Here is a 14246-nt window from a genome sequence, read left to right as displayed (position 1 = left end):
CCTGACAACCATAAGCAGAACAAATCCAATCCAGCCAGTTATCATCCCATCAATGAACTTGCAATCGTTATCAAAGTGATGGAAGATATAATTGACTGTGGGTAAAGGAAGCTGACACAGCAATAACTTATTCAATAATGTTTAGATTGAGTTTTGTTAGAACCATTTGTTCCAGTCCTCATTACAGACTTGGCCCAAATTCCAGAGGTGGGGTTGAAGTATGAAATATCCCATAATATCAAAGCAGAATTTGATCAAATGTGATATTTAGGAGCAGGCACTACATTGTCTCACTTAAAAACCATAGATCATAATATATAGGTGCAGAATGAGGCCAGTTGGCCCACTAAGTCTTCTCCACTATTTGAACATGGCTGTTATGTTTCTCCTATAAGACCGTAAAATACAGGAATCTTTAGTGGGATTTGTGACTACAAGCTATTTGTGACATTTTTAGAAGGCTTTTCCTGAAGCCAGAAGGAACATGAGAGCTTTCCATGACCATGCAGACCTAAAAATCAATCTGCTTACTACTCAAGCAAACCACCAATTCCCAGAAATCACCTGAGAGCCATTGCAAAATTCAGTCTTTCACAGGTTGAGCTGCCTATGGAGATGTGATAGAAGCTAACAGTTTGTTCCTAAGGTCCGTATGAAGCCTGAGGCCCAATTTGAGAACAGCTCATGCCATACCAGATGGACATGAGCTGCATATGCAGTGCAGAGACTGGGGCCAGAGGTGGGGCATGGATTAATTTCGATGTCGTCATTTGAGAACTTTTATAATAATGAATGTAATATGGTCAAATATGCTTGTGAGTTCTACAATAATTATTTTCTTATTTTGTAGAGACCTAAAGCAAATACCAGAAATTACTAAGCATAATTTTCTTTGCAATACAGATAATGAAATCACAGGTGGCTTGCCCAAGTGTTCACTATGCACTCATGGGGGAAGCGATGGCCTCATGGTATTACACCAGACTGCGATCCCAGAGACCCAGAAAATGTTCTGGGAATCTGGGTTTGAATCCTGCCATGGCAGATGGTGGAACTTGAATACAATAAGAATCTGGAATTAAGAATCTAATGATGACCATGAATCCATTGTTGATTGTTGGGTGAAAAAACCACATCTGGTTCACTAAGGTAACAAAATGTGGGGCTGGATGAACACAGCAGGCCAAACAGCATCTTAGGAGCACAAACGCTGATGTTTCAGGCCCAGACCCTTCATCAGAAAAGGGGGATGGGGAGAGGATTCTGAAATAAATAGGGAGAGAGGGGGAAGCAAACATAAGATGGATAGAGGAGAAGATAGGTGGAGAGGAGAATATGGGTGGGGAGGTAAGGAGGGGATAGGTCAGTCTGGGGAGGATGGACAGGTCCAGGGAGCAGGATGAGGTTAGTAGGTAGGAAATGGAGGTGCAGCTTGAGGTGGGAGGAAGGGATGGGTGAGAGGAAGAACAGGTTAGGCAGGCGGGGACGAGCTGGGCTGGTTTTGGGATGCAGTGCGGGGGAAGAGAGATTTTGAAGCTGGTGAAGTCCACATTGATACCATTGGACTGCAGGGTTCCCAAGCGGAATATGAGTTGCTGTTATGCAACCTACGGGTGGCATCATTGTGGCACTGCAGGAGGCCCATGATAGACATATCATCTGAGGAATGGGAGGGGGAATTGAAATGGTTCGTGACTGGGAGGTGCAGTTGTTTACTGCGAACCGAGCGTAGGTGTTCTGCAAAGTGGTCCCCAAGCCTCCACTAGGTTTCCCCAATGTAGAGGAAGCCACATGCAAAAATTACATGCAAAACTAACTCCTTTCAGACGTACATCTGTTAACCTTTATGGAATGGATCACAAATTTATGACAGATTGTAATAATTTTAGGAAAATAATAATACATTAAATATAAGTTCAAGCATCATTGGTGTTGCCTTGGTTTGGAAAAAGCTTGACTTTTCATTGGCAGTCTGGATGAATGGAACTGGAAAATGCCTGCTGACTAAAAGCAGTGAAATGCATACTCAACTGAGATACAATCAAATAGCAAAATAAAGAGAAATAATATAATCATTCAACCTGAAAATGGCTTGACCACAAAAAAAAACCTACAGTTTTAACAACCAGAGAGAGGCTGTTGATAGCAATACTTAAGCTAATTTCTCATCTTTAGAGGAGATTAACAGACGAATATCAGAACATTTATAGAGATAGGAGTGATTTTATGGGAATAAAGCCAACATGTTCTTACAGATGCTCAGTCAGTAAGAATATTCAAGTTGAGAAGGATCAGTTTTTTGTTGATCAGTCAAATAATCAAAAAGGCATAAAGGTTGAGTAGCAGATCATCACAATCGTATATTATTTCATGTAATGTTATGTCACTGCTGTTGCCTTTGAGAAGGCAGTGGTCAGCTGCTCTTTGAACCACTGCAGCCCATTCGGCATTGCTATACCCACAATCCAGTTAATGAGAAGTCAGGACGTGTTATTCGTCACAGGATTCCTAACTCCTGACCTGCTCTTGTAGCCATTGTATTTATTTGGTGAATCTAGTTCAGTGTCTAGTCAATGTAATTCCCAAGTTTTAATAATGGGAATTTACCAATGGCAATGCTATTGAATGTCAAAGGGGTGATGGTTATACATTATCTTTTCTTCAATGGTCACTGCCAGACACTTGTCTACCATAAATGTTACTTGCCACTTGTCAGCCCCGGTCTGGATATTGTCCAGATCTTGCTGCATTTGGACATGGACTGTTTTAGTATCTGGGGAGTCACGAATAGTACTGGACATTGTGCAATCATCAGCGAGAGCCTCCACTTCTGACCTTATGATGGAGTATTGATGCAGCAGCTGAAGATGGTTGGACCTAGAACACTACCCTGAGAAATTCCTGCAGAGATGTTCTGCTGTAGAGATGATTGACCTCCAACAACCACAATTGTCTTCCTATGTCCCAGATATGACTCCAACAGCAGAGAGTTTCCCCCTTCATTCCTGTTGACTCTAATTTCACTCAATCAAACATAGGCTTGATATCAAGAGCATTCACTCTTACATCCCCTCTGGAATTCAGCTCTTTCTTTTCCCATTTGAACCAAGGCTGTGTTGACATCAGGAGATGACAGACCTTGGCAGAACCCAAAATGAACAGTGCTAAGCAACTGCTACTTAATAACACTATTGATGACCCATTTCATTGATTTACTGATGACCAAGAGTAGAGTCACGGAGTGGTAATTGGCTAGGTGGATATGTCCTAATTGTTTTGTACAGGACATACTTGGCAATTTTCCATGTTGCTGGGTACATGCCATTGTTGTAACTGTTCTTGAACAACTTGGCTAGGGGCACTCATTTCTTCTGTTACCATTCCTTATGTTATTATGTTTGTGCTATTGCTAGTTTGTGGCGGCAAAGTGTGCAAGATAATCTGATGAGGCATAAACAATTGTTTATGTCCAAAATACAAAATACATCACTGGAACTGCAAACATTGCAACTGAATCTAATAGAAGTTAAAATTGGTTAGATTTTTGGACCAATTTAAACAACTACTTGATTTAAAAGTGAGAGTTTAAGGTTGAGCAGGTCACATTTGTACTTTATAATTCACAGCAGTCAGTTAAAATGAATCTGAGATCCTAATATTGTTACAGGTTTCACATGAATTATGCCCCACAATTCTCTATCATACCTTTGAATTTTACTCCACATCAATACAGATTGGGAAAGTAAATGAATAACACCAATCATCCAAGCACTGAAGTAGCATTAAATGAAATACCACATTCCTATGAACCTTTCTACCACGGCATGACAGAGGAGCAGCAGAAGCCGAGGTTCAGATCCAGCAGGAGACTGTTTGGGGAATGCTATGAGATCACAGACGTCCTGTGGGAAGTTTTACCATCTGAACTAAACCATCAGTGATAATGAAAATCAATAATGGCTTGAACATTTAAGTTACGAATTGTTGGAAGCAATCACATGAGAAATTTTAGAACTCATCTAATCTCTCTCTTTTGGCTCCATCTCCATCTATTGTTTACTCCTTACCCTTCCCCCATCCTATCTTCTGCATGAAAACCAATGTTTTCCTAGCTACCATGAGTTCTGAGAAAGGTTCACTGGACCCAAAACGTTATCTCTGATTTCTCTCATAGATGTTGCCAGGCCTGCTGAGTTTTACCAGCAATTTCTGTTTCTGTTTCTGATTTCCATCATCCATTGTTCTTTCCATTTTCATTTAGTAATTGACCAAGCACTGCTTCACAAAGGAGGCTGAAACCTTGTATCTTCATGTGCAATAGTACTTAACTTCAATATTGATATTGTTGCTTGTCACCAGCTGTATTTACAACTCTAACATGCAAATGCCTGTATGACTTTTGAAAGAAAATTGTTCTTTCATGTGGTATGGGTGTTACTGGCCAGATCAGAACTTTTAACATATCCCTAACTACAGCTGAATTGCTTTCTGAACCGTTTGAGATGACACTTAAGATCATTGTGGATCTGGAGTCACATGTAGCCTGGACTCAATAAAGGCCACAGATATCCTTCTCTAAAGGACTTCAGTAAAACAGATGGGTTTTTAAGGAACAATCAATGGTAATTTTCGTGGGAGCCATTAGTGAAACTAGCTTTCAATTCCTGGTTTATTGATTGAATTCAAATTCCATAAGACACTGACAGAATTGGAACATGTTTCCTCAGATCATTAGCTGGCCCTCCAGATCACTAATCCCACTGACATGACCATTACACTACCATTTCTCCAGTTACTTTTTTTTAAAATCTTTCATATTGTCAGGGCACCTAATGAATTATATTTAAACAGTAGTTGAGGTTGTAATTTTAGCAAACATATCAACCAAATTGCAGAGTGCTACAAGCATCAATGAGATAAACTGTTTCCAGGGAACTACTTGAGAGTCAGTCAGGACGAAAGGACTTCCCTGTTGTTCTCTGAATAACACAAAATGTTGTTATGTATCTACTTGAAAGGACACACTGCATCTCTTTTTCATGACTCACTACTAATGTGGCATATGTGGCAGTGTGATACACACCCCTCACCCTGGTCTGTGCTAACCCTATGTGCTATAGCCTCTGGAGTGGGTTTTAACTCCAATTTTCTCACTGGCTCTCTTTCATCAGTGAAGGCAGCAAATGAGTCTTTAAAGTAAAGTATCTATCTCCTAAAACTTCCTTAAATAATCCTTCTCGTGTTTATAAACAATCGATGGACAGAATCTTGTCCACTCTGTCCATACTGGAATGATGTAACATTTCCAGATCCAAAACTCAATTTTTGAGTGAAAATTTTTGAAACATTTCTTTTTGCAAATGTGTTAGTGAATAGCAAATAGTGATTAAAGGAATGAAATTATGTCATTTAATAAGTTAATATAATTAATTTATTTTATATTTATTCTAAAAATAATTTATTTTGCAGTCCTGTTATTTCAAGTGCCTTGGCTGCTGTGATGGGAAGATGGGGTCTACCTGTTTTCACTCTGCCTTTTAATATAGCTGTCGGCATGTTCATAGCTGCAACAGGGCACTACAACCAGCATTTTCCTCAAATATTTATTGGACCAATCAGTTCACCACCAAACATTACATGGTCTGATCTTAGTGTTCCAATGGTAAGAAATATTTGTGTCATTTTATAATCTTTGAGCATGCTAAGATAACAAGTACATTAAACAGAAACAGATCACAGTAAACATACATAGGAAAATATCTTTTTCACACCTAATTATTTTCAAAGAAATTTATATCCTTATCATTAAATCTATTATGATATAATTATGATTACATTCCTTTATATGTACAATTACATGTTTTACTGAACGCTATACACGTCATCCATCAATATACAAGTAAATACCAACTGCCTTAGAATTTGTGATTGCAGTTGATTAACCATATGTCAGCAGTGTTCAAACTGTGCTGCTCTATGACAAAGTGAAGGTTAGTTTACATTGTGGGTCAGTTGCTAAATTGTGCAGTCTAGTCCTAAACATAAATGAAAGTTTTACCTTCTGAAAAGTAGACAGGTGTGTGATTGTTTCCAAAAGAAAACAAAATTAACTAAATATTTTGATTGCTGTAAATAAATCAGAGTTGGAATGGAATTGGTAAAGAATGTTTCTCTAAATGTAAAAAAATTACACACCTTTGGAATGAATAAATATCTTGAGAAAAGAAATATCAAGACTGTAGTAACTGAGACAGAGAATGATGATGTTGGACAGTTTGAAATTAAAAATGAAGCTCCTATAATCAACTGAAGAGGAATGCACAAGATACATAGCGTTGGGACGAGGATCTGACCGTAGCTGATCACAATAATGTCACTATAATCACTACTATACGACTGTAGTAGATGAATAAAATGTGTTTTGTTTTAAATCCAGTAGTTTGACCAATCAAATTGCATCTGGAATGCAACACCTTACACCAACCTTTAAAATAAGAAAAAGCTAAAGTCTAAACTACCTTCTGAATATTTTGAAGGGGTTTGGTCTGGTCCTAATAATTTAAAATAGCTGCATTGATGCAAACCTATTCAGCATTTCTAATGTTTGCCTTTAGTTTTGAGCTGATTGTTTATTTCAACAAGCACTTATAAAAAACAATTGTTGCAGTCCTTAAAAATTACTTAACACCTCATTGTTTCAACCTATTTAGCTTCTGAGAGCTATCCCCATTGGTGTTGGACAGGTGTATGGTTGTGACAATCCCTGGACTGGCGGTATTTTCCTTGTTGCATTAATTATCTCATCTCCAATCATATGTCTGCATGCTACAATTGGATCTACTGTGGGTATACTGGCAGGTATGATTTAATCACTGCTCCTGAGATATAAGCCCACAAAGATTCCACATTAAAGGCATTTTTTTATTATGTCTTGGGCAATAATAATATTTATTGCTTATTCCTAACCATTGTGGGTTTAAAATAAAACAGCCCTGTTTTTCCAGAAACCAAACAGGCACCTCAGCATTCAACAAGAAAAGTGACATGCTGGTGCTCATTCTTTGCTATTAACCAATACAATATTGGATCAGGCCGCTTCTCAGAATGCCTGTCAAACATATGTAAAACAATGAATGAACTGTTTAAATAAGCACTTTTCACTTCCGTTTGACATATTTATCTGCCTCAGTGTTTGACTCACTCCGTCATAAATTCACTGAGCACTTCATGGTACTAAAAGGCAGGAAGGACCTGGGCTATTTAAAGGGTGCATTCACAAAGAATTCTCCTTCTCAATTGTTGATTAGATTCCAGGCGATTTCTGGTCAACTTCCTGACATAAAATTGCATTTTAACTGTTGATTTCACTTGTTCATTGAGTAAAAATGAATATTTAAAATCAGTTAATTCAGTGTTAAGTGATCTAATAATTGTACATTTCCTGAATCAAAACTTCTAATTGCATTCTATGTTTTCTACATTGTCTATGTTGTTTTTTTTCTATGAAACAGGATCAAAGCAGCTCACCTGTAAAGGGCTGAGCAATTACATATTTTATTCAATTTATCAATTTGTTTTATAGGATTAACACTTGCTTCACCATTCCAGAAAATCTATGATGGATTATGGAGCTACAACTGTGTCCTGGCCTGTATTGCAGTGGGAGGAATGTTCTATGCCCTTACGTGGCAGACCCACCTATTGGCAATAATATGCTGTAAGTAAAAACAAATCTATGTTAGCATCATGTAAATATTTGTAGTAACAACTGTTTCATTCCTAAATAAATGTTAAGTATCAGTAAAAGGAGAAATAATTCTTGAAGAGAATTGGATCATCCTTCTGGCAAACATCACAATAAAACTTTTGACCAACATTTCCCACCCTTTCTTCTTCACAGCACATCTATGGTAAAAAGCTATTATGGTCCCACTCCCATCTGAATGCAAGCCTACACCTGATGTATCCTCAAATTATTTCTCCCTTGCTTGTACAGTCAATTTTAATGATGCTTTTTGTATTCAACACCTAAATGTTTGGCCCAGCAGCACTGTTGACAGGCATGGGCTAAATTTCAATATGTGCATTGATAGTACTCACTCATTTTACCCACCTGTCACATTAACACCTTTGACTCCAGAGCTGAAGCTAACTGAAAGGAAAAGTTTATTTCATATACCTTGACCCACAAAAACCAAATAACCAAAGACCCACACATCTCATGGGAAAGATGGATCTCTCAGAGCTGTTACAAAAGTTTGATTCTGTGCTCTTTTTACATGGGTGTGGCATTATTTGAATGTACCAATCAGCTATAATACATGCAAATTAATTCATCTAATCGTGTTCAAATTCAATGTATGATTATTGAATAATAAATTAATACCAGGGCACTTGTCCAGGCGGGTGGTTTTGGAGGTGATAAACAGATAGTCAATTGCTTCAGAGACAGTAGGAACGGTGGATGCTGGAGAATCTGAGATAACAAGGTGTAGAGCTGGATGAAAACACAGCAGGCCAAGCAGAACTTCTTCAAGGTAGGCATCCTTAGAAGAGGCTTTCCAGTGGGGTTAAAATTGTTTCAGAGATAATAGGAACTGCAGATGCTGGAGTCTGAGATAACAAGGTGAGAGCTGGGTGAACACAGCAGGTCAGGCAGTATCAGAGGAGCAGGAAAGCTGATGTTTCGGGTCTGGACTCTTCTTCAGAGAAAAAAGGTCCAGACCCGAAAGGTCAGCCTTCCTGCTCCTCTGATGCTGCCTGGCCTGCTGTGTTCTTCCAGCTCTACACCTGGTTATCTCTGTTTTTTCTGAGTCTTGTGTGTTATTGTTTCACCATCCTGTGCAATTTACAGAGTCATAGTAATGACTTCAGTGCTACCAATAACCATGTTGAAACTGAGCCCCTGCTTGTTAATGCTGAAGCTGAAGGAAAGCAAGTGATTATGGCTATAGGGAATGGTTGAGCAGGTCTGACTGGACCACGTGAAGCACTATGGTGTTCTGATTTTATCTGCAGGAACTGCTCACTACTTTAGGATCATCCTGGAATACATAGGTAGCCCCAAGCTTCTTTTTCTCCACTGCAGTCATCCTAAACTCTCACCCCGTGTCTCCACCATATTTAGCAGTAAGTGCAAGGATCACAAAGCTTCTATTGTCACCAAGATTGACATAATGTGATCAGATGTCTCAGCCACTTCTCTTCCAATTACTATAGTCCACCAGATTCATTATTCTGTAAGACTACCCCTTGCCCTAGCCCTGAACTTGTAGCTTTCTCTCATATCTCTCCTCTTTCCCTCTCTGATCTCAGCTTGTTTATAAAGCCCTCTACATAATCTTTTCACATGCTCCACTAAAGTACTGACCTTTCCTTTCTGGCTCCTATATTAGCCAATGACGTTAAAATGACACATTTTCAGGTAACACAAAACTGGGTGTGAGTGAGCTGTGAGGAAAATGCAGAGATGCTTCAGTGTGATTTCAACAAGTTGAGAGAATGGGAAAATGTAGATGAAATATGAAGTGGATAAATGTGGCATTATCCATGTTGGTAGCAAAAACAGGAAAACAGATGATTATCTGAATGGTGATAGATTGGGAAAGGGGGAGGTGCAATGAAACCTGGGTGTCCACCTACACCAGTTGCTGAAAGTAAGTATGCAGGTGCAGCAGGCCATGAAGAAGGCAAATGTTATGTTAACCTTCATAGTAAGAGAATTTGAGTTCAGGAATAAGGATGCAATTGCACATGACATTGGTGGGACCACATTTGGAGTATTGTGTGCAGTTTTTTTTCTCTCCTTATCTGAAGAAGGATGCCTTGGCAATGAAGGAAGTACAATGAACATTTACCCAACTGATTACTGGAATGGCAGGACTGATATATGGAGATTAGATCAGTTGAACTAAGTTCTGTGGAGTTCAGAAGAATGAGGGCGCTGTCTTATAGAAACCTATAAAATTCTAACAGCAATGGACAAGGATACAAGAAGGATATTCCCAATGAATAGAGGGTCCAGACCAGGAGTCACAGTCTAAGGACATGAAGTAAGGACGTAACCTAAAAACACTTAGGTCTGACATTAAGAGAAATTTTTTTACCAGTAGGGAGTGAGCCTCTGGAATTCTCTGCCACAGGCAGTATCTGACTGATTCTTTTGGACAGTCTCGTGTCACCCAACACCTATTTCCCTGCATGCCCCCAACTTATGGTTTGACCATTTCTCTGAAAGTGCATGTAATTCGCAGCCAAATGGATATAACATAGAGACTCCAGCCACCATTCAAGTTCTGAAACTTGGAGATCATGTTTTTGTAGCCAGTGATACTTTTTGCACATGAGAGTAATCTAGGCCATGTGAAGTATGTATGGGTCATGTGATGTACCCACAATTCCACACATGCCACAGGATGAGCATTCCACATGGCTGAGTTGCCCTGCCGTAATCTAAGCATTTTGTACCATTTACAGAAAAAATAAGATTAGAGATTCATGAAATTTTAACCACTCTGATTGTTTTTTTGAAACTCAGCCCTTTCATGAAGCTTCTCAACTCCTGATCTCATGGAGGCTGATGACGACAGAAAAAGAAATAGAAAGAAAGAAGGCATCTTCTTCCTTTCCTCCCTCAACTCCCTTATTCACCAAACTCTCAGTAATTCCATTCTATCTCACTGCATCCTGTGTACTGCACTTTACCTGTCTTATTTATATACTTGGATTTAGACAGTCTGCTCTCTAGCAGTTCAAAACCAGTTACTTAAGTTACTTAATTAGTTGATCTCACCTCCTCTCTAGCAAAGTACTTTTTAAACACCTAAGCCTGGAAGAAACTAACAATTTAAAAGCAGTAAGTTGAAGAATGCCACTAACTACAAACTTTATTGTGATTGAGTTATCGAAAAAAATCAATGTTTCCCAGGTTTCATAAGTACAATGTCTTTCTGTGCTCCCTAACAGCACTCTTCTGCGCCTACTTAGGAGAAGCCCTCATGAACATAATGTCTGTGGTAAGTCACTTTCATTAATTATCAAAACTTAAACAAATCAACATTTTCAATGAAAGAGAATATGTCATAGTTTGGAATTGAGCACAATTTTATGAACTGTACCTGATTTTTGTGGTGGAGCTTAAGAAATAAATGTTGATGAAGACGTTAAGATATTTTCCTGTTTTTGAAGACACCATTGGATTTTTTTTATTCCAGCTAAGAGGACGGAGGTTGTTTTTGTTTTGTTTCATCTTTGAAAGTTGGCACCTCTGACAATACATTGCACACTCAGTACCGTACTGAAGTACCAGATTGAGCTATGCACTCAAGACTCTGGAATGGGACTTAACACACAACATTCTGAATAGAGTTACACTTGATGCCAAATTCTTTCAGAAACATGCGGGCCTGGCATTCCATAGAATCAGCTGGAGTGAAAATGGAAGCAAGGACCTGTTTTCAACATGCCTAATTTCATCAGTTTTTAGGAGTGGTTCTGAGGAAGGGTCACTGGACCTGAAACGTTAACTCTGATTTTTTTTTTTCTTCACAGATGCTGCCAGACCTGCTGAGCTTTTCCAGCATCTTCTGTTTTTGTTTTAACGTGTGGGCTAGTTTGTGTCACAAGCTTGTACTCCATACTCCCAATCTGGCCAGCTCTACATTTAGAACTGCCATGTTATTGTAATATGCAATTTTCATGGTGATGGGTCAACTTGTCCTTCAGACATATGTCCCGTAAGACAAAGGAACAGAAATAGGCCATTCAGCCCATCAAGTTTCACCCGCCATTCTGTAAGATTACAGCTAATCTGATAATCCGCAATTCAATATTCCTGCCTTATTCCCATAACACATGATATCTTTAACATCTATCTAGCTCAACCTTGAATATGATCAATGGTCCAGCCTCATCAGCCCTCTGTACTAAAGAATTCCTCAGATTCAACACCATCTGAGAGAAAGAATCGCTCCTCTTCTCTGCCTTAATTGTTGTCAGAGTAACGGTCTTCTACATCTGAGCAAATCCTCTATCCACATTTGTAATACTACCCCGAGACCATAGATACTTGTACTACTGAATAGCCTTTTGCATGATATATTTGGAAATCCAAATATATTACAACTATTCATTCTCCTTTATCTATCACACTTGTTACCTCCTCAAAGAAAATAAACTCTACTAAATTTCTGTTGCATGATTTCCCATTTGTGAAGCTGTGCAACTCTGCTGGATTTTATTATATATTTCTAAATACCCGGCTGTTGCGTACTTTATAATAACATTTTCCCACTGACAGATGTTAAGCTAACTGGCATATAATTATTTCAGAGATAGTAGGAACTGCAGATGCTGGAGAATCTGCGGTAATGAGGTGTAGAGCTGGATGAACGTAGCAGGCTGAGGAGCAGGAAGGCTGATCTTTCGGGCCTAGACCCTACCCGAAATGTCAGCCTTCCTGCTCCTCTGACACTGCTTGGCCTGCTGCGTTCATCCAACTCTACACCTTGTTATCTCTGGCTTATAATTATCATATTTTTGTTTTGATCCTTTTTAGAATAAGGGTGTTACATTAAGTTTTTCAATCATCTTAGACTTTTCTAAGATTCTTGAAAGTTTACCATCAGTGCATCCACTAACTGTGTAGCTACTTCTTTTAAAATCCTAGGATGCAATTCATCAGGTCTAGAGAACATAATGGCCTTTGGCCCCAACAGTTGCTCTCATACTTTTCCTCTATTTATAGCTATTGTTTTGATTTCGCTTCTCCTTCCTTTTTTTAAACCCCTTGATTATTTAGAATTTTTAGAATACTGTTAATGTTTTCTACTGTGAAAGCTGATGCAAAATTTTTATTCAACTTTTTATTATTTTTCCAATCACATCCTCTAAGGACCCTTTGTTCACTTTGGTGTCTCTCTTCCTTTTTATTTAAAGCAGCTGTTACTCTTTTCTTTACATTCCTAGATTGCCATCATGGTTTATTTTCTTCTATTTATTATTTTACTTTGTCTTTTCTGACTTTCAAACCTTTCCCAAATCTCGGGATTACCATTAATCTCTCCTACATTATATGTTCACTTCTTTCAATTTGACACTCTCTTTAACTTCTGTGGTTAACCAGAATCAATCTATCCATGCAAGCCTTTTAAACCCCCATGTCTTATGTCAGTAAATGTTGTGCAATTGACAGAAGACATTAGAGAGCTAGGATTGTCAATCAAGTACTGAAACTCAGCTATTACAGCATTCTAATGGAAGACTAGTCTCTCAACCGAGAATGAAATTGTAGTTTGACTAAGAACACAGATGCAGGGAAGTGATATAAAAACAAAATACTGTGGATCCCAGAGAAATGCAACAGTTCTAGCAGCATTCCTAGAGAGAAAAATAGAGGTAACATTTCAAGTTGAGTGTGAACTTCTTCAGAACTACAGACTATTTATGTTCAACTTACCTAAAGGTTTAGTTGGGCTCAAACTAAAATATTGTGTCCAGTTCAGTCACCACATTTTCAGATAGGTGTTCAGGGGGACAGAGGAGATTTGCCAAAGCAACTCAAAAGATGGAGGTTTTAAATTACAAGATTAGGTTGAAAAGGCTGTGATTGCCTCTTTGAAGCAAAGAAGATTGAGGGGAGATTTGATAAAAGTATACAAGATGATGAGATTTACAAGTTTAGATAAGGTAAACAATGAAAAACACTTCCAATTAGCTTATTGTGCAAGGAGAGGGAAATACAGAATTAGGATACTGGACAACAAATGCAGGAAGAGTGTGAGGAAGGACTTCTTTTAATGCAGTGGATCATAATTACATGAAAGTCATTGTGTATGAGGGTAGTGGATGTGTAAATAATTAAAACTTCAAAAGAAATTGGTTGAGCATTTGAGGAAAATAAACTTGCAGGTCAAAGGGACCAAGGGCATTGGAGAGATTCATCACAATGCTCCACAAGGAGCTACCATACTCTCAATGGCTCGAATAGCTTCCTTATGTGCCTTAAGTGGCCCTATAGAAGGTGTTGAACAAACACTTCATGTCCGTCCTTTTTTCTCTATTTTAGAACATAGAACATAGAACAGTACAGCACAGAACAGGCCCTTCAGCCCACAATGTTGTGCCGACCATTGATCCTCATGTGTGCACCCTCAAATTTCTATGACTATATGCATGTCCAGCAGTCTCTTAAATGACCCCAATGACCTTGCTTCCACTATTTCCATTATTTCTTTAATATCACTGGG

The 14246-nt window shown here is 38.6% G+C and overlaps 1 protein-coding gene across 7 annotated transcripts in view; it reads left to right on the top strand.

Annotated features, from left to right (window-relative positions):
• The window catches only part of LOC125458186 (urea transporter 2-like), a 70969-nt gene that overhangs the window by 42262 nt on the left and 14461 nt on the right, over positions 1–14246 (top strand). For 5 of the 7 annotated variants that reach the window (XM_048543192.2, XM_059648816.1, XM_048543210.2 and 2 more), the window contains 4 exons: positions 5470–5662; positions 6711–6858; positions 7583–7717; positions 10966–11015. In XM_048543192.2, the coding sequence (XP_048399149.1) occupies positions 5470–5662; positions 6711–6858; positions 7583–7717; positions 10966–11015 (526 nt within the window). The remainder of the gene's footprint in view (positions 1–5469; positions 5663–6710; positions 6859–7582; positions 7718–10965; positions 11016–14246) is intronic. The other 2 variants (XM_048543218.2, XM_048543228.2) reach the window with 2 other exon arrangements.

Source organism: Stegostoma tigrinum, chromosome 1 (genome assembly GCF_030684315.1).
Source record: "Stegostoma tigrinum isolate sSteTig4 chromosome 1, sSteTig4.hap1, whole genome shotgun sequence".
Classification (NCBI taxonomy): Eukaryota; Metazoa; Chordata; class Chondrichthyes; order Orectolobiformes; family Stegostomatidae; genus Stegostoma; species Stegostoma tigrinum.
Note: the sequence above shows the minus strand (reverse complement) of the source record. Positions and strands in the feature narration are given on the sequence as shown.